Source organism: Phaseolus vulgaris, chromosome 9 (assembly GCF_000499845.2).
Source record: "Phaseolus vulgaris cultivar G19833 chromosome 9, P. vulgaris v2.0, whole genome shotgun sequence".
Lineage (NCBI taxonomy): Eukaryota > Viridiplantae > Streptophyta > Magnoliopsida > Fabales > Fabaceae > Phaseolus > Phaseolus vulgaris.
The window spans coordinates 4,901,094-4,922,921 of NC_023751.2; the positions used below are offsets into that span (position 1 = coordinate 4,901,094).

General features: G+C 39.2%; 1 protein-coding gene across 1 annotated transcript; it reads right to left on the reverse strand.

Annotated features, from left to right (window-relative positions):
• Positions 1–19,480: 19,480 nt before the first annotated feature.
• Positions 19,481–20,761, reverse strand: LOC137822991 (uncharacterized). Its single transcript, XM_068628055.1, has one exon. The coding sequence runs from the start codon at positions 20,593–20,595 to the stop codon at positions 19,654–19,656; it is 942 nt and encodes a 313-aa protein (XP_068484156.1). The 5' UTR covers positions 20,596–20,761; the 3' UTR covers positions 19,481–19,653.
• Positions 20,762–21,828: the final 1,067 nt, after the last annotated feature.

The window sequence follows — 21,828 nt, forward strand, 5'->3', positions numbered from 1 at the left end:
CTGTTCGGTACTTTGCTGTATTTTTCAATTCTGTTCGGTAATTCATGTTCTTTGGCTGTATTCCATTGTGTTTTCTTCCATTCTTGTTGCTTGATTCAATTTGACAATACATGGACTTCCATGTGAGCTTTGGTTCGGTGCAAAGTCTTGGTGAGTTCTTGAATTAGAACATTGATCCAATTCTAATTAAAGTGCCAATTCATGACCAACTCAAGTTGTTCCTAAGAATGTCAAAGAATCATGTATTCTTGCTATTGCATTCACATCATGTGGTATCTAGAGTTTAGGTTTTGTGTTGCTTAATTTTTGAGTTGTGTTGCACTTTATTTTCAAGAGCTCTTTAATTCAAGTTGTTTACCATTCTGTTTTAGGCTTTATTTTGAGTTTCCTTGCTGTTTTTCTTTTGTTACACCAAGTGTTTGTGAAAAGGATTATGGCACTCATTGTTCATATGAGTTTGGCTGCTCTTTTGGAATGGCATTCTCCTTCCTTGAGCTGACCTTAAGCTTCCTTTCACTTGTTATATCTTGTGATATGTCTTTTAATTTTGTAATCATGTCAAGTTTTGTCTTAGTCATGTTATTCCATAATTGTCATCACTTCTTGTAGTACTTTTATGCTTTGATTGTTTCTTGCTTTGGTTTACTTTCTGTTTCTGAGTTTATTGCTTGATCCTTTGTGCATTTTCCTTTTTAGATTTGAGTTCATGCTTGTATTCTAGACCTATACAAGTTCCTATACACAATTTCCATTATGTCTTTGCTAGTTCATCATACTGTTTTTCATTCCTAAATAGGTTACTCTGTTTTCTTACAAACGTGCTACTGTTTTCAATTTACTGCAATTAATTGGCTCACTGGAAATTTGTGAAAATTTGGATTTACATTCTTCAAAGTGTTACCAAAGCATAGAAAAAAGAAGTACTCAAAAATTCCAAGTACACAAAAAATGATAAATAAAATACGAAAAGTGTACAATTCTGCCGAAAAAATACGGTAATCTGGCAGTAATTTTGAAAAATTTATTTCTCTCATTTGGCTTACTGTTTTTAATTCATTTCAGTGCCATTATTGAGTTGAGACATTGAAGTTTCTGTGGTTAATTTTTCACATTCCAGTTCGCTTTCAATCAGTACAGTTAAATCTGTAAACATAGCACAGTTTGCATAAAAAAAAATATTTTCCAGTAGCTTGTTTTTTTTTTTTTTGTTTCTTAAATCTACTCTAGTACTTTTCTCTAGGACTCTTTTGGTGTGCCTTCTTTCTTCATTGAGTTCTTTATTTTCTTGCTTGTCTTTCATTCATTAATCTTTGAGTTTGTCTTACATATATTATTCCTTTTGCAATTACCTTTCCTTGCTTATACCTTTGCTTGTTTGTCATTCTTTCTTCTTTGGTTTTGTGGTGAAGTACTTTCAAGATTCTGTGCTCTTGCTTTGGCATTTTTCACTTGAGGATTACTAAGGCCTTAAGATAAGCTTGGTGCAGAGAGCATTCTTTCTTTGAGAGTGAATTTCAGTGACCACTTCACTGCGGTTTTGGTTCCAATTTCTTTTAGCTGACTGTGTTTCCTAACATTTGTTTGCTGTTTTGTGTTTGCTGTTTTCTTTGATAAAATGGCTCCATATTCTAGTGAGGAGTCTTGCAAGCAGAATTCACCTTCTAAAGCTTCTCTTTGTGGTGAATTACTGGAAGCTCAACGCCATATTAGAAGATTGGAGGAAAGGTTGCAAAAACTGGACATGCAACAAGCTGGACCGTCTAATGCTCACCATGCAGCGCACCATTCACATAGACATTCGTCTAGGGGATCATCCAATGCCTTTGGCCGTGAAGAAGTGCAAAGAAGAAGAGAGCCAAATCATTCCTTTCATGGCTATGATCCTAGAGGGAGAGACCACCGTGACAATGGCTATTACCGAGAGGCTAAAGCTAGACTTCCCTTGGTCAAGCTTCCAAGCTTCAATGGAGATAGTGATCCTAACATCTATCTTGATTGGGAGGCCAAGTGTGAGCAGATTTTTGATCTACATGGGGTCCAAGATGAGCATAAGTATAAGTTAGCTACTTTAGAATTTTGTGATTATGCCATGCAATGGTGGCATGGACTTGTAAAGGACATTATGTTTCACAAGGGTCCTCCCGTGGACTCTTGGAACTCTCTTAAGTTTCAAATGCGCGCTAGATTTGTGCCGCCCCACTTTAGGAAAGACCTTATGTTGAAACTCCAACGGTTTCAACAAGGCACGCTAAGTGTGGACGCTTATTATAAAGAATTAGAAACGCTTTTATGTAAGTTAGAAATACGTGAGGACGACGAAGCTTTGATTGCTAGGTTTGTTAGTGGGCTAAGGAAGGAAATCCAAGATATTGTGGAATTACAAGAGTATTCATCATTTGGGTCTTTAATTCATCTAGCAATGAAGGTGGAAGCCCAACTTGCTAAGAAAAACTCTTTTAAAAACTCCCCAAATGATGGTTACTACTCCAAATCTTGGACAAACAAAAAGTCTTTTTCAAAATTTCCTTCCCAAGATTCTTCTTTCAAACCCAAGGAATCTAAGCCATCTACTTTTAGGCCTAAATCCCCAACAAAAACGTCTAATAAAAAATGCTTTAAATGTTTAGGATATGGTCACATAGCTGCAAATTGCCCTTCTAAACGAAATATGTATATGCATAATGGCATTGTAGTTAGTGAGCATGATTCCGACTCACCTAGGCATTCTTCACCTTCTAAACCATCCAGTGAAAATGAGAGTGTAAGTCCTTGTGAAGGTGACTTGTTGATGATAAGGCGTATGTTGGGAACAATTCCAAAATCTTTGGACGATACTCAAAGAGAAAACATTTTTCATACCCGATGTCTTATCAACAACAAGTTATGTTCCTTGATTATTGATGGAGGAAGTTGCACTAACGTGGCTAGTACAAGAGTAATGGAGAAGTTAGCCTTACCCACTATCTCTCATACCAAGCCTTATAAATTACAATGGTTAAGTACCGAAGGTGAAATAATGGTTAACAAACAAGTCCTCATTAACTTTACAATAGGAAAGTATAAGGATGAGGTTTTATGTGATGTTGTGCCCATGGAAGCAACTCATCTTCTTTTAGGAAGGCCTTGGCAATATGATAGACATGTTTTACATGATGGCCTATCCAATACTATGTCTTTTTCCTTCCAAGGGCGCAAGGTTGTCTTAAAACCTCTCTCTCCCAAAGAAGTTCATGAGGACCACATCAAAATGAAAACTAAAAGAGAAAATGAGAAAGAAAAAGAAGTAAGTACTTTACCGAGTCAAACCATTTTCTCCACTAAATCCATCATGTTGACTCGTGCTATGCCTCAAATGGACCCTCCAAGGTCTTCTTCTTCTTTATCTTTTTCATTACCTAAGGTTCCTATTGCAACACCAAATTGGTTAAAACGTGTTAGGGATGATTTTTTACCTCCTAATGGGTTTCACCATTTAAGAGGTCTTTTTCCAAAAGATATCATCATTCCCAAACACATTTTTCCAACTTGGTCAGTTTTTCAAACCTCCTTTTCTGCTATCCCACCATTTCCTAAAGCTAAGTCATGTTTATCTTTGTCTTCAACTTTTACTTGTACACATAAACTGACTTTGTTACGTGCAGGGTTTCAGAATTCGAGGTCGAATTCTCTCCAACTCGGGGAGTATGATGGATATCCAATAGGAGAGGATTTTATTAATGAAGGAAGAGGATTTTTACCTACACATTTGAAATTCTTCCTTCTAGTCTTCTCACAAATTAAAAGAAGTCAAAGAGAAGATCAAGCCTAAAGATCAAGCCCATTCCAATTAGGGCTCGCCCCATGCCTTTTTCCCAGGTGATCATGAATGTTGTGATACCCACCAATTTCATGACTCAAAAAATCACCTTTACAGGTATCGAAGACCCAGAGGCCCACATCACGACCTTCCACACCCAAATGATGATCTCGGGAGGAACTGACGCTATGCACTGCAAGCTGTTTATGGGAATATTCTTGGGCACAACATTGGACTAGTTCATCAGTCTCCCCGATGGACACATCACTTCATTTGATCAGTTCTCAACATTGTTCAGGGAAAAGTTCATTGTCAACCAGGCTCCACCCCCATCTCTTTCGACCTCTTTGATGTGAAACAATACCAAGGAAAGCCCCTGAAAGACTTCCTGAATTGGTTCGGGGCATTGGTGGTAAAGCTGCACACCAAGGACGAAGCCATGATGGTGCACACCTTCAGGCGGGGAATGCTATCAGGACCCTTCAGCGATTCTCTGATAAGGTGTCGTCCAAAGATGTTTAGCAAGATCCATTGCCGAGCTGTGGCCCACATCGGCGCAGAGGAGGAGGTGACGGAAAAACGTGGAAGCGTTGGACCGACAAGACCTCAGGGAACTGGTCGTCCTCAGCCCATGAGGGTGCATGAGGCTACGACAAAGAAGAAACCCCCGGCTAGGCAGGTGCCATACGAGCCGAGAAAGCATAAGACCAGGGCATGAATGAGGGAAGGTGTGCCCACCAGGCACAAGTTCAGAATAGACATCAAGGAGACGACAAGCTGAAGTCACCTCCAAAGACCGACAAAAGATTGGGGCCAAGCAAGGACACTTGGTGCGAATTCCACCAAGCCTTTGGTCGCAACCTGCGCAACTGCCTGACACTCGGGCAACAATTGAATGAGTTGGTGAAGGACGATTTTCTGAAGGAATACCTAGAAGAAAATCATGAGGCCCTGACGTTGGTAGCCCCAGCAGGAGAGGTGCATGAGGTACTAGTCCATGGGGAAGTCAACACGATCTCTAGGGGTTTTTCAGGAGGAGGATGTACCGCCTCCCAGCGAAACAAGTACGCCAGAGAGGTAATGGCAGTGGAGGCACAAGAGCCTCACCAGTCCCCTGAGCCCGATCTCTACTTCACGAAGGCCGATCTACAGGATATGGTCCCACATGATAATGACCCGGTGGTGATCTTAGTGGTGAAAGTAGGGAGAAGGGTACACCGATTCCTTATCGATTAGGGGAGCTCGACAGACGTAATGTTGTGGTCGACCTTCAACAAGTTGCAGCTATCGCCCGACCAGCTAAGACCTTATGATGGTTGCCTATACGAATTTGCGGGGGACCAGGTGGAAGTGAGAGGGCACGTAAAACTAAGGACAAATTTCACAGACGACACCACATCTCGCACCGTTAATATAAGGTACCTCATTGTCAACGCTCCTTCATTTTACAACATCCTTTTAGGTAGACCTGCCCTAAATAGGATAGGAGCAGTGGCCTCGACGAGGCATATGAAGATGAAGATGCCTTCCCTCAAGGGAGCAGTAATAACCATTAAATCCGACCAGAAGACGGCGAAAAAGTGCTATGAGAATAGCCTAAAGACGAAGAGAGGGTGTGCTCCGTCACCAGCCAACCTCAAAGGGGAGAAGGGGTCGCCCGAGCTGAGATGGCCCGGGAAAGGCGACCCGAACCTGCAGGGTAGGTGCTGGAGAGGGAGATCAGGGGCAAGAAGTTCAAGCTTGACAAGTCTTTAGGCCCACAAGACCAGGTTGTCGAGGTGATAACACGGCATCTGGACGCCTTCGTGTGGTCTGCCTCATACATGCCTGACGTCGACCCTGATTTCTTGTGCCATCGTCTCACCATGGATCCAAAGGCTCGACCCGTCCGCCAGAGGCGGAGGAAGTTTAACGACGAAAGACAACTGGTCATCAGGCAGAAGACCTAGAAGCTGCTGAGTGCTGGTCACATAAGGGAGATACAATACCCTGAGTGGCAAGCGAATGTGGTGTTGGTTAGGAAGGCCAATGGAAAGTGGAGGATGTGTGTCGACTTCAAAGATTTAAAGAAGGCCTGTCCTAAGGACTCATATCCATTGCCAAGCATTGATGCCTTGTGATAGAGATCAAATAAGAGAGGATTTTACTAATGGAGGGAGAGGTCATTCACCCAAACATTTGAAGTTCTTCCTTCTAGTCTTCTAAAAAATTAAAGAAGAATTAAAATAAAGAGAGGACCAAGCCTAAAGCCAAAAGAAGACTACAAGCTTTCAAGAATGAACTTCAATTAATATCTCTCTTTATAGTTTCTTTTGTATAAATTTGTAAATAATATAGAATAGTGTTTAGGTAGGTGCTAAGAGGGAAACCTAAAGATACCTCTTGTGTAAAGCATCTTTAGATATTAGCTTTAGAAAATTCTAGAAAGGTATCCCTTCCTTCTCCACTTTAAGCGCTAGAAGTGGAAGAGTTGCAAGGTAACCTTGGTTAGCTTCCTTTGTAAGCTTCTTGTACACTCATGACCGGTCCTTCTCCTATAAAAGGAGGGCTTGAGTCTTTCTAATACAGATTTGATATTTTGAGTAAAGAAATTCTCCCAAATTGGTGAGTGATTGAGAGACTTGTGTCTTCTCCTCTTCTAGTCTCATCTTGAGTGCATCTTGGAACCTCAAGTGCCGACATCTACACTCATCTTGGAGCCTTATATCCTTCAAGTGGCGTGTTCATCTCCAAGAACTCCAACCACATAAGTTCCCTATTTTATTTCATATTCTTCATCCATTTTCCCTTCATTCCAAATTACCCATTTTTGTTCTACTTGTTTGTTTTCACTTTCAATCGGTGCAATCTCTTCCTTATGATGTCCTCTTTCATTTTCTGCACTTATATTCAATTTTAATCGGTGCAAATTGGTTGTTCTTGCTGTTTTTGTCACGTCCTCCATGGGTATAATTGCTATATGTTGTGTTCTTGAGTTTCTATCCATGGGTTTTGATGAGAATAAAAAAGATGTTATCAATAGAAGAAATGGACAAGGGCCAAAGCATTTAAAGTTCTTCTTATTAGTCTTTGCAAAAGATGAGGCCCAAGCCCAAAGCCCAAGCCCAAGAAGGCCAAGCCCAAGAAAGCCCAAGTCCAAACCATGATGGGCACGACCAAGCATTAAATAAAAGAGCATCATTTGAATTACTTTTGTATAGTTGTAGGAGGTGTGAATATTAAAAGAGTGTGAATAGTTAGGGGGTGTAGACGCAATTTTAGGAGGTGCTAAAAATAGGAAGTGGATCACACTTACTTCATGACTAGGTGGCACCAATTTGAATTAGATTTAGAGGGAAATTTGAATTTCATTAGCTTTACATTTCAGCACCTCTAAAGGTTATAAATAGAGGTGTGTGCTCTTGTAAAATTCAGATTGGAAAAATAGAGTAAAGTTACTATGCTCCATTTGTGAGTGATTATGAGACTAGTTCTCCTTTTCCTTGTCTTATCTTGTGATGCATTGGGAGCATTCAAGTGGCGACAAATCTGCACTTATCTTGGAACATTCATCATCCAAGTGGCGTGTCCATTCCCAATCCTTGCTTCAATCACATAAGTCATCTTCCTTCATCTTGTTCTTCAATTTCAATCGGTAATTTTGTTTCTAGGTTTTGTTCTTCAATTTTAATCGGTGCATTTTGTTCTTTTGATGATTTCAATCGGAAGATTAATTTCTTCTTTCAATTCTGTCCAGTTTTTGCAATTTACACATTTCAATTGTGTTTCTATTTGTGTTCTTGTTTTGTTCTTGCTTTCCTTTCAATTCCGCCAAGTGTTTGTGATAAGGACATGGCACTCATGATGTATATGAGTTTGGCTCTTCATTTGCATGGCTTTGTCCTCCATTGATTTGTCCTTAAGCCTCCTTAAAGTGTTGTTTCTTATCAAAGTGCCTATCCAACTCATATCAGGTTTGTTGTTCAAAATGGGTTTCTATGTGAGTTTGGCTTGTTACTTGTGTTTTGGTGAGTTCTTGAATGTTAAGAACATTGATTCAATTCTTAAAAAGTGCCTAATCATATTCCAACTCAAGTTGAATCCATAACATGTCCTTAGAATATCCCTATCATGTTATTGGAATCATATCATGTGGTATCATGAGTCTTAGGTTTGTTCTTGTTTGTGTTTGAGTTGTTTTGGCATTTTTAATTCAAGAACTTTACATTCTTGTTGTTACCTTTCTGTTTTAGGTTTATTTTTGGGTATTTCTTGTTGTTTTCTTGTTGTTATAACATTGTCGTTGTGTCATTTTGATTTTTGAATCCTTATAAGTTTTGTCAAAGTCATGTTTCTCCAAAAAATGTTATCAATTCTATGTGGTCATTTTGTTGTAATTTTTGTTTCTTGATTTTGTGTTAAGTACAATTTTATGTGTTTTTTTTCTTGATCCATTGGTGCATTTTCTTTTTAGTATTGAGTTCCTACTTGTGTAATAGACCTATACAAGTTCTTAAACATCACTTCTATTATGTATTTGCTAGTTCTTAATTCTGTTTTTCATTCCTGTTAGGGTTCTTCTGTTTTCTTTAAAACGTGCTGACTGTTTCGATTTATTGCAATTTATTTGCTTACTGGAAATTTCTGAGATTCTGGATTTGTGTTTTTCAAAGTGTTATAAAAAAGTAGAAAAAAGAAGTACATCAAAATTCCAAGTACAAAAAAAATGATAAATGAAATACGTTCAGTGTGTAATTCTGCCGAAAAAAATACGGTAATCTGGCAGTGATTTTGCAAAATTTATCGCAATTAATTGGCTTACTGTTTTTGTGTAATTCCAGTGCCATTGTTGAGATAAGATCTTGAAATTTCTGTGGTTCCAATTTGATAATCAAGTTCGCTTTATACAATTCCAGATAAAGCTGTGAAGTCACGCACAGTTTGCACAAAAATATTTTTCCAGTAGTTTTGTTTTTGTTTTCTTCATCTATTCTAGTGCTTTTCTCTAGGTTTCTTTTGTGTGCCATCCTTTTCATTGAGTCCCTTATTTTCTTGTTTGCCTTTTATTCACTATTCTTTGTGTTTGTCATATCTCTTGTATTCCTTTTGTTATAGCCTTTCTTGTTTACACATTTTCTTGTTTGTCTTTTATTGTTCTTTAAGTTTTGTGGTGCTTTGGCTTTGAGATAGAGTGCTTTTGCTTTGACATCTTTCATTTGAGGTTGCTAAGGCCTCAATAGCAGATTGGTTGAGGGAAGTATTCTTTCTTGGAGTGATTTGAGAGTCTTTTAATTTTCGTTCCAGCACTATATTTGTTCCATTTTCTAACCTTTTTTTTTCTTGCAATAGTTTGTTCTTTTTGTGTTTCCTGATTTGATTTTGCAATGGATACCTTATCAAGTTCAGCACCTTCTAAACGTCATTCCCCTCCAAAAGCATACTTCATTGATGAATTACAAGAAGTTAAAACAATATATGCACAACAAGATGAGGAATTGAGACAAATGGAGGCAAGGCTTCAAATTTTAGAAGTAAAACACATGGGGAAAAGATTAGAAAAACTTGAATTGAAGCATGAAAGATCCTCACATTCCATCCATGAAAGACATCATTCTCCTTGACGTTCTTCCAAGGATTCTTCCAATGCTCACGGCCGTGGAGAAGATTATGGAAGAAGGAGGCATCACCATCATTCTCATGGAGAGAGCTATAACCGTGAACAAAGACATCACCAAGAAGCAAAACCTCAACTTTCTTTTGTAAAAGTACCTAGCTTTAGTGGTGATAGTGATCCTAATGTGTATTTAGATTGGGAAGCTAAGGTTGACCATATTTTTCATGTGTATAAGGTCCAAGATGACCATAAACTTGGGATAGTTTCTTTATCCTTTTTGGACTATGCCAAAGAATGGTGGTATGACGTTGTAATGGACATTATATATAGCAAGAGACCTCTCGTGGTTTCTTGGAATGATTTGAAAGAGTGTATGTGCGTGAGGTTTGCTCCTCCTTTTAGGAAGGAACACTTGTTGAAGTTCCAAAGGCTTCCTCAAGGACATAGGATGGTAGATGAATAATTTAAACATTTTGAAACAACTTTGACTAAAATGAATATGCATGCTAATGAAGAGTCAAAGATAAAATGGTTTGTATGTGGTTTGAGAAGAGATATTAGAGAATTTGTAGAATTAAATGAGTACTCTTCTTTAAAGAAAGTGCTTCGCATAGCCATCAAGGTGGAATCATATCTTTTGAAAACAACTTTAAAAAATACTCATGATGATGGTTTCTACAACTCTTCTAGGAAAGATGCAAACAAAATTTCTACTCGAATTTCTCCTTCCAATTTTTCCAAACAAACCAGTTCTTCAAAAAAAGTTTCTACTACAAATCCTTCTACTCCTAAGTCACCTACCAAAACTTCAAATATAAAATGTTTTAAATGTTTAGGTTCTGGGCACATAGCTCTTCATTGTCCACAAAAGCAAACCTTAATGATAAACAAGGTAAAACAAGACCTAACTCACCCACCTACCACAAGTAAAAATGAAAAAGCCAAAGAAGGCCAAGTTGACATGGGTCTTATCCTTTCACATCCAAGGTGTTTTCCTTCCTTATCTTTTTCATTACCAAAGGTTCTTACTTCACCACCATCTTGGTTAAAAAATGTTAGGGCTGATTATTTCATACCTCCTAATGGTTTTCACCATTTAAGAGGACTTTTTCCAACAAAAATCATCATTCCCAAACAATTTTTTCCAACTTGGTCTGTCTATAGGACCTCCTTTTCTGAACTCCCACTGCTTACAAATTCTAAGTCATGTTTGCCTTTCTCTAATTCAACTGTTAATTTTGATAGTAAACTGACTTTGTTATCTGCAGGGAATCAAAATTTGTGGTCGAATTCTCTCCAACTCGAGGAGTATGATAGAGATCAAATAAGAGAGGATTTTACTAATGGAGGAAGAGGTCATTCACCCAAACATTTGAAGTTCTTCCTTCTAGTCTTCTAAAAAATTAAAGAAGAATTAAAATAAAGAGAGGACCAAGCCTAAAGCCAAAAGAAGACTACAAGCTTTCAGGAATGGGCTTCAATTAATATCTCTCTTTATAGTTTTTTTGGTATAAATTTGTAAATAATATAGAATAGTGTTTAGGTAGGTGCTAAGAGGGAAACCTAAAGATACCTCTTGTGTAAAGCATCTTTAGATATTAGCTTTAGAAAATTCTAGAAAGGTATCCCTTCCTTCTCCACTTTAAGCGCTAGAAGTGGAAGAGTTGCAAGGTAACCTTGGTTAGCTTCCTTTGTAAGCTTCTTGTACACTCATGACCGGTCCTTCTCCTATAAAAGGAGGGCTTGAGTCTTTCTAATACAGATTTGATATTTTGAGTAAAGAAATTCTCCCAAATTGGTGAGTGATTGAGAGACTTGTGTCTTCTCCTCTTCTAGTCTCATCTTGAGTGCATCTTGGAACCTCAAGTGCCGGCATCTACACTCATCTTGGAGCCTTATATCCTTCAAGTGGCGTGTTCATCTCCAAGAACTCCAACAACATAAGTTCCCTATTTCATTTCATCTTCTTCATCCATTTTCCCTTCATTCCAAATTACCCATTTTTGTTCTACTTGTTTGTTTTCACTTTCAATCGGTGCAATCTCTTCCTTATGATGTCCTCTTTCATTTGCTGCACTTATATTCAATTTTAATCGGTGCAAAATGGTTGTTCTTGCTGTTTTTGTCACGTCCTCCATGGGTATAATTGATACATTTTGTGTTCTTGAGTTTCTATCCATGGGTTTGTTGTTCAAAATGGGTTTCTATATGAGTTTGGCTTGGTTACTTGTGTTTTGGTGAGTTCTTGAATGTTAAGAACATTGATCCAATTCTTAAAAAGTGCCTAATCATATTCCAACTCTTTTTGAATCCATAACATGTTCATATCATATCTCCATCATGTTATTGGAATCACATCATGTGGTATCATGAGTCTTAGGTTTGTTCTTGTGTATGTTTGAGTTGTTTTGGCACTTTTAATTCAAGAACTTTACATTCTTGTTGTTACCTTTCTGTTTTAGGTTTATTTTTGAGTACTTCTTGTTGTTTTCTTGTTCTTATTACATTGTGTTTGTGTCATTTTGATTTTTGAATCCTTATAAGTTTTGTCAAAGTCATGTTTCTCCAAAAAATGTTATCAATTCTATGTGGTCCTTTTGTTGTAATTTTTGTTTCTTGATTTTGTGTTGACTACAATTTTATGTGTTTTTTTTCTTGATCCATTGGTGCATTTTCTTTTTAGTATTGAGTTCCTACTTGTGTAATAGACCTATACAAGTTCTTAAACATCACTTCTATTATGTCTTTTGTAGTTCTTAATTCTGTTTTTCATTCCTGTTAGGTTTCCTCTATTTTCTTGAAAACGTGCTGAATGTTTTGATTTATTGCAATTTATTTGCTTACTGGAAATTTCTGAGATTCTGGATTTGTGTTTTTCAAAGTGTTATAAAAAAGTAGAAAAAAGAAGTACATCAAAATTCCAAGTACAAAAAAAATGATAAATGAAATACGTTCAGTGTGTAATTCTGCCGAAAAAAAATACGGTAATCTGGCAGTGATTTTGCAAAATTTATCGCTTTAATTGGCTTACTGTTTTTGTGTAATTCCAGTGCCATTGTTGAGATAAGATCTTGAAATTTCTGTGGTTCCAATTTGATAATCAAGTTCGCTTTATACAATTCCAGATAAAGCTGTGAAGTCACGCACAGAGGAATCCTAATAGGAATGAAAAACAGAATTATGAACTAGCAAAGACATAATAGAAAATGATGTATATGGAACTTGTATAGGTCTAGAATACAAGCATGAACTCAAACTAAAACAGAAAATGCACAAATGATCAAATATCAAACTCAGCAAAATTATATGACACTAAAGCAAGAAACAACAAAATCAATAAAAGTACTACAAGAAGTGATGACAATTATGGAAAAACAAGACTAAGACAAAACTTGTATGGATTCAAAAAGGAAAATACTCAAACATATGATAGGCAAAAGAATTAAAACAGCAAGCAAACTCAAATAAGCCTAAAAAACAGAACCGAAAATTGCAAGAAAATAAAGAGCTCTTGAAATAAAGTGCTACACAACTCAAAAATGAAACAAGAACACACCTAAACTCTTGATACCACATGATGTGATTCCAATAGCAAAGAAGAGAATGATTCTTGACATTCTTAGGAATCAACTTGAGTTGGACAATAGTTAGGCACTTTTTCTTAGAATTGGATCAATGTTCTAAGTCAAGAACTCACCAAAACTAGTACCAAATCCAAACTCATATGGAAGTTCCACATATTGTCAAATTGAACCAACAAAAAGAGAGAAAGAGCAAAAGCACCGAATAGAATTGAATAGGAACAACAATGAACCGAACAAAATGAATTAAATGACAAGAAAACTGAATAGAAGTGCTGGAAATTAAAAGGTACCGAACCAAAAACAAAGAAGAAGAAGAACAGCTGCTGGAAAAAGAAAATAACTGAACCAAAACACAAGAACACAAGCTACAAACATGAATAACAAAAGAGAAGGAAGGAAGGAGAAGAGAAAGCTCATGAAGATGGATGTATGGTTGGATGATCACGCCACTAGAAGGATGGAGACTCCTAGATGAGTGTGCAAGCCGCCACTTGAGGTAACCATGGAACCATCAAGATAAGACTAGAGAAGAAGGCACAAAGCTCTCCAATGCTCTCTCAAAATTTGAGTATAGTTTCTCTAATTAAAATTCAAATCTGAAATGTACAAGGGCAGCACCTATATTTATAGCCTAGAGGTGCTGAAAATCAAACTAAAAGAATTCAAAAATTCCCTCCTAAAAGCTCTAGAACCGGCGCCTAAACCAAGCATGAGGAAGGTGTGACCTCTTCTCTCACTTTGGCACCTCCTTATTCACTCCTACACCTATCTACTAACGCACCCCCCCCCCTCCTAAGACTCCTAACTAAAGACTAAAAGATGCTTTAACAATAGAGGTTTCTAATGTTTCCCTCTAAGCACCTTCAACCAAAGAAATTACAAAAAGAGTAAATAAACGTCCCCTAGCTCCTAAAGCTTTGAACATGCTTCTTGTAAGCCTTTGAGGTGGGCTTTGACCTCCATGGGCGTCCTCCATTTGAGCCTCTACCTCTTCTTGATCTTGTTGATTGGCCTCCATGTCCTCTTGAGCTTGAGCTCCATCAGGTGGTATGACATTGTAATGGACATTATATATAGCAAGAGACCTCCCGTGGTTTCTTGGAATGATTTGAAAGAGTGTATGCGCGCGAGGTTTGCTCCTCCTTCTAGGAAGGAACACTTGTTGAAGTTCCAAAGGCTTCCTCAAGGACATAGGATGGTAGATGAATACTTTAAACATTTTTAAACAACTTTGACTAAAATGAATATGCATGCTAATGAAGAGTCAAAGATAAAATGGTTTGTACGTGGTTTGAGAAGAGATATTAGAGAATTTGTAGAATTAAATGAGTACTCTTCTTTAAAGAAAGTGGTTCACCTAGCCATCAAGGTGAAATCATACCTTTTGAAAACAACTTTAAAAAATACTCATGGTTTCTACAACTCTTCTAGGAATGATGCACAAATTTCTCCTTCTAATTTTTCCAAACAAACCACTTCTCCGAAAAAAGTTTCTACAAATTCTTCTACATCTCCTAAGTCACCTACCAAAACTTCAAAAATAAAATGTTTTAAATGTTTAGGTTTTGGGCACATAGCTCTTCATTTTCCACAAAAACAAACCTTGAAGATAAACAAGGAAAAACAAGACCTAACTCACCCACTTACCACAAGTAAAAATGACAAAAACAAAGAAGGCCAAGTTGAGATGGGTCTTATCCTTTCACATCCAAGGTGTTTTCCTTCCTTATCTTTTTCATTACCAAAGGTTATTACTTCACCACCATTTTGGTTAAAAAATGTTAAGGATGATTTTTTCATACCTCCTAATGGTTTTCACCATTTATATGACCCAAACTCCTCTCTATATAGCAAGAGTGGGTTGAAAATGAAAAGAGAATTGGAGGGAAATTCAAATGTTGGCACATGGGAAGGTGGCTCCTAAATTCAGCACATGTGAGGTAGGTTCTAGAATTCTTCCATGTGCTAGGGGTTCTAAAACCTTACGCTCCACTTAGGCTAAATGTGGTTGGACCTAAGTTTAATTAAGAGTAGGAAACTCTAATTAAACTTAGGTTAGGGTTTTAAGTACCACTTTTTATGTTTCAACAAAAATACAAAAAGAATTAAACTATGCTACTTTTGACAAAAATGTAAAAAAACTATTCTACACTAGAGTTTATGACATGTAGAATGCGTCCTCTTTACCCCTCTTTGATCATAACTCTAGTGGTTGCCTCAATTTGACATTTTGGTGGTCTTTCAATGGATTGGTGTCGGGGCCTCTTCCATCAGCCATACCCTACCGATACCTAGAAGACTTGGTTTGGTCAAGGAGGTAGCCTTAACCGGCACACCCTGTTGACACCTAGAAGACTCGGTTCGATCAAGGACGTAGCCTTAACCGGCATACCCTACCGAAACCTTAGACTTGTTGCGGTCAAGGACATAACCTTAACTGGAATACCCTACCAAAACCTTAAAGATTTGGTGCTGTTAAGGATGTATCCTTAACCGACATACCCTGCCGACACCTAGAAGACTTGGTTCGGTCAAGGTTGTAGCCTTAATTGGCATACCCTTTCAAAACATTAGACTTGGTGCGATTAAGGACGTAGCCCTAATCAACATACCCTACCGAGGAGGTTCGGTCAAGGATGTAGCCCTAACTGGCATACCCTACCGACAACTTAAACACTTAATTCAAGCAAACACAATAATATCGGACGACATGAAACACTTAACGAAAAACTTTCGTTTAATTAAGTTATACCGACCGACTAATCATTAGCGATTTATCTTAACTTGTGCATTATGAATACAAAATGTCAAGGAAAAGGTGATCGATTCATTAAAGATAAGCAAGGTGGAGGTCACACCCCAACCTTGGAGGAAAGAAGAGAAAGGCCACACCCTGGCCGAAGGAAACAAAAAGCTAAAGTCTAAGACTTACTGGTCTTCGTCTTCAACACCCTTGGTCAGAGCCTCTTGGGCTGCACTCCTTAAGGTCAACAATCCGCTACAAGGCACCATCCAACCTTCAAAGACGTCCATGTCAGCGTGAAAGTTACCGGATGGTGGCGACCCATTGTAGAGTATGTGAGCTTGGCGGATGGCCTGGTTGAAGCTCTGGCCCAACAACACCAATGTATCATCGATGGTCTTGTCTAGATCCGCCTCCATCGCCATCTTCTCGGCTTGTAGCTCCGAGCTCTCGGCCTCCAACAGAGAGTTCTTGTTCTCTACCACCTCTAAGGCCTTCTGCAGCTTGGCGACCTCAACCGCCCTTTCCCTTTCCCGTCGCTCCAGCTCGGCCGCCCTGGCCTCAGTGATCTCCCGATCAGCCTCTGACCGAGCCAACTTACCCTTATAAGACGAGTTCGCCTCTAGGGACCGGTTCAAGTTGTCCGAGGCCTCGACCAACTCATGCTCGAGGCGAGAAATCTCCTCGACTAGTCAGCCCTGGGCATTAGAACCTAAGCGGGCCAGAACGAGACCTCGGTAGAATAGCTCGATGCTGCTCTGAAGCAAGTCTTCCTCGGGAACAACCTGGATTAGGCCTTTGGCGTTGGAGTTCAAGCCAACCCTCACTCCCTTCGAAAATTGCAAGTCACCCCCTAGTATAGATAAGGGCGACCTCGAAGCCTTGGGAGTGGGCTCGGCAGCGATGATGGGGTGATTGAACTCATCAGGCGGTGGATAGTCGAGGACGATGGGAGAAGAACGAGGAGGAGGGGGGTCGTCATGGTGCTCGACGAATGCATGTTGCCCCCCTCCCTCGCCCTTTTCTTTCCCTTGCCGGTAGGAGCGGAGGTACTGGTGCCAGGGACCGAGGGTTGCCGCCAGCGACAGTCTCGTTGATACCTCGGCCTCAACCCTGTTGACTAGCCTTCTCACGGAAGGCGGCCATTAGGTCGTCCACCTATGGTATCTCCTTATGCATGGTTTTTGCATCAAGAAAGAAAACACATAAGTTACATACCAAACAAACGACCGAGGCAGAGAAAGCGTAAACGTACCCTGGAAGTCCGTCCAACAGTGAGACGACTGATACACGACTAACATATTCCGTGTAGGGAGTCTTCTCGAGAGCTTATAAAAAAGAGAGTAAATCTCTTGCTCCTCGATACTCGATGTTAGACGGACCCACTCTTTGAACTTGGTGGGGTTCCTAGTCCAAAACAAGGGAAACCTAGACCGACCGGTTCAATAAAAAAGAATTTCGTGCCCTCGAGTCAGACAACAACTTTAAAAAATCTACCTTTGAAATTTGTATAGGAGGTGGTGAAAGGGTTAAAAATAATATTACCCGATCGACTGATGAGCGAGTGCCAGATAACAGGCTCCGCGGGGTGGGAGGTGTAATAATTGAGAAAGGTGGAAGGCGTGGGAGATAAGTTGAAGACATCACATATGAGACGGAAGGTTTGAAGGGACGCCCAGGTGTTTGGGTGAAGTTGAGAAGGGGCCACATTGAGCGTTTGAAGGACGCCCATCGTGAAATCATCAAAAGGAAGGAAAACATGTAGGTCGGAAAACAAACAAGAATACAAAAACAAAAAGGGACCCTCAGAAGAAGAAAACTGACCCATGCATACAATATCGGTCGGTCCATAGGGTTCAACGGTCAAGATGCCAAGGCCGACATCTAATTTCAAAATTGGGATCCTTCCTAAAAAATCAGAAATGGAAGTCTCGTCCAAGAAGGTGGAAGTAAACCCAAGCACCTCAGGGTCTACCCAAGCTGCAAGATTGGAGATGACTGTTTGGGAGAAGCCGACCGATCGGTAGCACCTTCCGGATCATCCCCCAGACAACGTCCTCCAAGGGGAGAGGCAATGTTTGAATTGCCCTTACCGACAAAGGCTCGATCGTGGAGGAGTCGGAAGAAGAAAAAGACAAAGACGAAAACGAAGAAGACAAAAGAGGTGAAAGAAGAGGAGAAGAGCTGAGGAGGAGGATGTAGGATGAGACAGGGAAGACATGACTAACCTTTTGAATGATGAGGAAAGCAACGCGCTAGAACGAAAGGTATTTGGATGTCGAAGCAAGAAGTCAGAGCAGAAGAGCAGTGACTCGACATTGTTGGGACCACTATTTGTAGCTCGTTGGGGGTTTAGGAGGCGAAGCGTCACATCCATCTTAACCGTTAGAGCTCCCATGATCCAACAGTCCTCATCAAATGGCGCCAAAAAACCCCCCATTAATGCACATCACGTCACGCGTTCAGGCACCGTCCCACGTCACATCAGACCTCGTGAAACTCAATCGTCACATCGATTTCGGACAAAGACTCTGTGGGTCAACCACCCTCGAGCCTGGGGGCAAAGTGTACCGGGAGGGTCTGTATGATTGACATCATGGTTCGGGCCTCGACCATTTGGTTGACCGACACCATAAACCCAATTACGCTTAAGCAGAGTTAGTGAGGCTAATCAGCAATAAGAGCTAGGTAATGTATTTTTAAACATGACCCAAGTTCCCTAATCTGGCCCAATAAGAAAGGCCCACCATAACAATATAAATAGCACATATTCAAAGAATAAGGTACATCATCATACAATGATCTGACTACGGAGTACCGAAGACTAAAACTGACTTGAGCGTCTTCTGCAGATACCATCCGAGTTTGGGTTACGAGAAGACCAAGAGGTGGAACGAGTAGAGCAAATGAAGAAGCTTGTTTGGAGAGGAAGTAAAGTGTTATCCGACCGACCAACCAAGGAAGGAGAGGAACAATCTCAATAGTTCTCTGGGCCTAACCCCGTTCGAGAACAAAAGGAAAAAATAATTTATGTGAAATCTGAAGTGTAAAAAGAAAATAATGGTGATGATTAAGAAGAAGCACCCGAGTTTAGTTGTGTATGGCAAAGCATGTGGTCTAATTATTCTGAAACGGTGATGGTAGGCTTAACGTGCTACCTTTTTAATCATTTACAGATTTAGGCATTTAGCTAATTAAGTGGGGTTGTCATCATCTTCCATGCCCTCTTCCAATTAAGAACCTTCAACACACCATGTGCCTAACTAATGCCTCATCACCCATATCCTCTTCTCTTTTCTTCCATTAAAAAGGAATCTTATTCTTGTACTCCTTTTCCTAAATAATGTGGCCAGGGTGTTAAACATGTGACTAATTAGTTCCTAAGACATGGTCAATTAAATTTTCTCCCATGTCTGATTCTTTGCTCTAGTGGTCTACTAGAGAAATGCTACAAATATTATATTATATTATGAAAATAAAAGAAAAAATAAGTTAATTGTCTACCTGGTTTAATTAAAGTATGCGCTCCTCCAATACCTTTGGTCAATATTTATTTCATAAAGAAACTTTTCCTTTTTGTAAATATTATGGTATAATCCACAAAGCAGGTGGAACAATGGCATTTAACTTTACGGATTGCCTTGACAAATTCGAAAAAAATGGCTTCTTTTGTTTATAAAATGAGAAAACTCAGAACTATCTTCTACTAAATCCTGACGAACATGACAAAGGTTGTCCAAGGAGACAGCCTAGGATACAAGAAACAAATTAATCTGTGTAACGCTTAATTAAATTCAATATGTTCCGATCATCCACGTGTTTACAATGAATAAGAGCGTGGAATTTTTCTAATTTTCGTGACGTACATTAAAAAGAATGAAGTTTGTTATATTTTCTTCAAAAAATAATCCGAATAATTAAAAAAAGAGAGTAGTATCTATTGTGTAAGGGTAAGAAGGTTGAGCAGAGCAACCCGAGAGTTCATCAGAGCCCTCAAGACTTTCTGGGTAACACTTTCAATGGCGCAAATACATTCCTCCAAATCGCGCATTTTGTTCAAAACAAACCTCACTTCTTCGTCACCCTTCTTCTTCAGATTCCGAAGATTTTCCATTTCCACCACATCCCGTTCTCGGAGCTCTTCAATGCCTTCACGATCCTTTTTCACCCTCCCACCCTTTCTCGACAGCTTCACCATTTGCGCCCACGACAACCTTCGAGAAGCGAACGACACTGCCATCCCGTTGAACAGCGCAACGGAAACGGACACCGTCACGGACATAACATCCGCGATGACGTGTCTGAGTTCGGCGTCCACGAGGGTGGTTGGAGCCTGCTGCGTGCAATGTTGTTGGTGCTGGGCAACACTGACACATCGGAGAACAGACACGATTTTTTGAATTTCTTTGGAGATTTTAATCTTAGCTTTTACGTAGGCGACAACCTTGGAGTCGTCGCGTTTTCTTATGGCCATCTGAGCGGAGGAGTGCTCTTCCTTGAGAGCCATGATGGATGTTTGGAAGATTCCGTAGGCGTCGACGAAGCGGAGGAAATCTTCTAGAAGGTTGTGGAGCCAGAGAGGGTGGCTTCGGAGGGATTCTAGAGTCTGAGGGAGGTCGAGGATCTCTTGAAGAGTCTCGTGGGTGTCCTTGAGAAGGGTCAAGCCGTGGGAAAGGGTAGTGGAAGTTTGTTGTTGGGCTTTGGAAGTGGAGGCCCAGGCATTGAGGCCGTTGATCTCGTCCTTGATCTCGGATATCAGAGGGTGGGATCTGCAGGGAAGACTGATGGACCTGATGTGGTGGGATATGTGCGGTTTTTGTGATGGACGGTTCGGATTTTTGTTTGGGAAGGAGAGGGAGCGCCGGAAAACGCCTACCATTTTTGTTTATATTTCTATTTCAATCTTCTTCTCACTGAGAAGAGAGAAACGTGGGAAGAATGTAGAGAAGGAGTTTCGTGTATTTTGGCGAGCTTCGTGTGATTTCGTTTGAGTATTTATATAACGGATATCATTTGCTTTGCATAATAATAGTTTATTCCATCATTTTTTAATCTTTCTCTGTCACTTTTTTTATATGCTTCGTCTCTGTAAATGCACGTGCACGCCAATGAAAACATAGTCGCTGGACTTGTTTTTCCACTGTCTCAAAGAAAAACTATTTTAGCTTATCAATATTGTTCCTTGGTGTAGATAACAAGGAAAATTAAACATTTGAGTGGTCTTCATTTTGCACGTTATTGTAGTTGTATTTGTTTTGGAAGAAACCAATGTTTAGGTGGTATACGTAGGTTAGTAGCTGTCAGTGATACAAGTTGGTCCAGGATGATGTAAAGAAGCGCGTGCGTCGGCGCGGTTTCTCCTGTAATGTCTGATTCATGGATGAAATGGAATCTTGAATGATTCATAGCACAGCTTTCCGGCGATTCTCTAATTTTGTATTAATTGTGATTACACAGATATTATCATCCTTGGAACTCCAAACTCAACTCAACTTGCTTAACCCGAGAACATTATGCATGCAAGCCTTCCGCGTTTATAATTTCTAACAAGATTCTGTGCAAATCAAGAATCGTCCATGAATATCGCCAAAATCTTTTCTAAAGTCAAACGCCCAAGGAGCTTTTTCTGCAGCTCAAAAAGATAAGAAGCATTTTGCGCTCAAATCATGCTCTTGAACCTGAAATTGGGATTCTTGAAAAATTATTTCTTAGTAAAACTACACTAATTGATTGTTTGGGTTGTAAATTTGTGAAGATTTGAGAAATTGAACGTGTGTGTGAGAATTTAAGAGGATGTGTGAAATTGTTTGAATTTAGGAATAATAAAGTGGATTGGTCACAAAAATTTATTGAAATTTATGAGTAATATGATAGTTAGATGAAAATTTAGAAATTATTTTAAAGATGTAAAATATAAGTTTATAAATTTATCTATTATTAAAAAATATTAGAACAATAAATTACGATATATTTAAAAAAAATAATAAATATTTATACAAAATTCATTATTTATAATTATATGTTATTATTAATAGTATAATTAAATATTTCTGTTACATAAATTATGTAATGGACAAGAATGTTCGCAACCTTGATCCAAGCATTTGGCTGT

Coding starts and splice junctions, on each gene's coding strand:
- LOC137822991 (XM_068628055.1), bottom strand. CDS start 20,595: ATGGTAGGCGTTTTCCGGCGCTCCCTCTCCTTCCCAAACAAAAATCCG.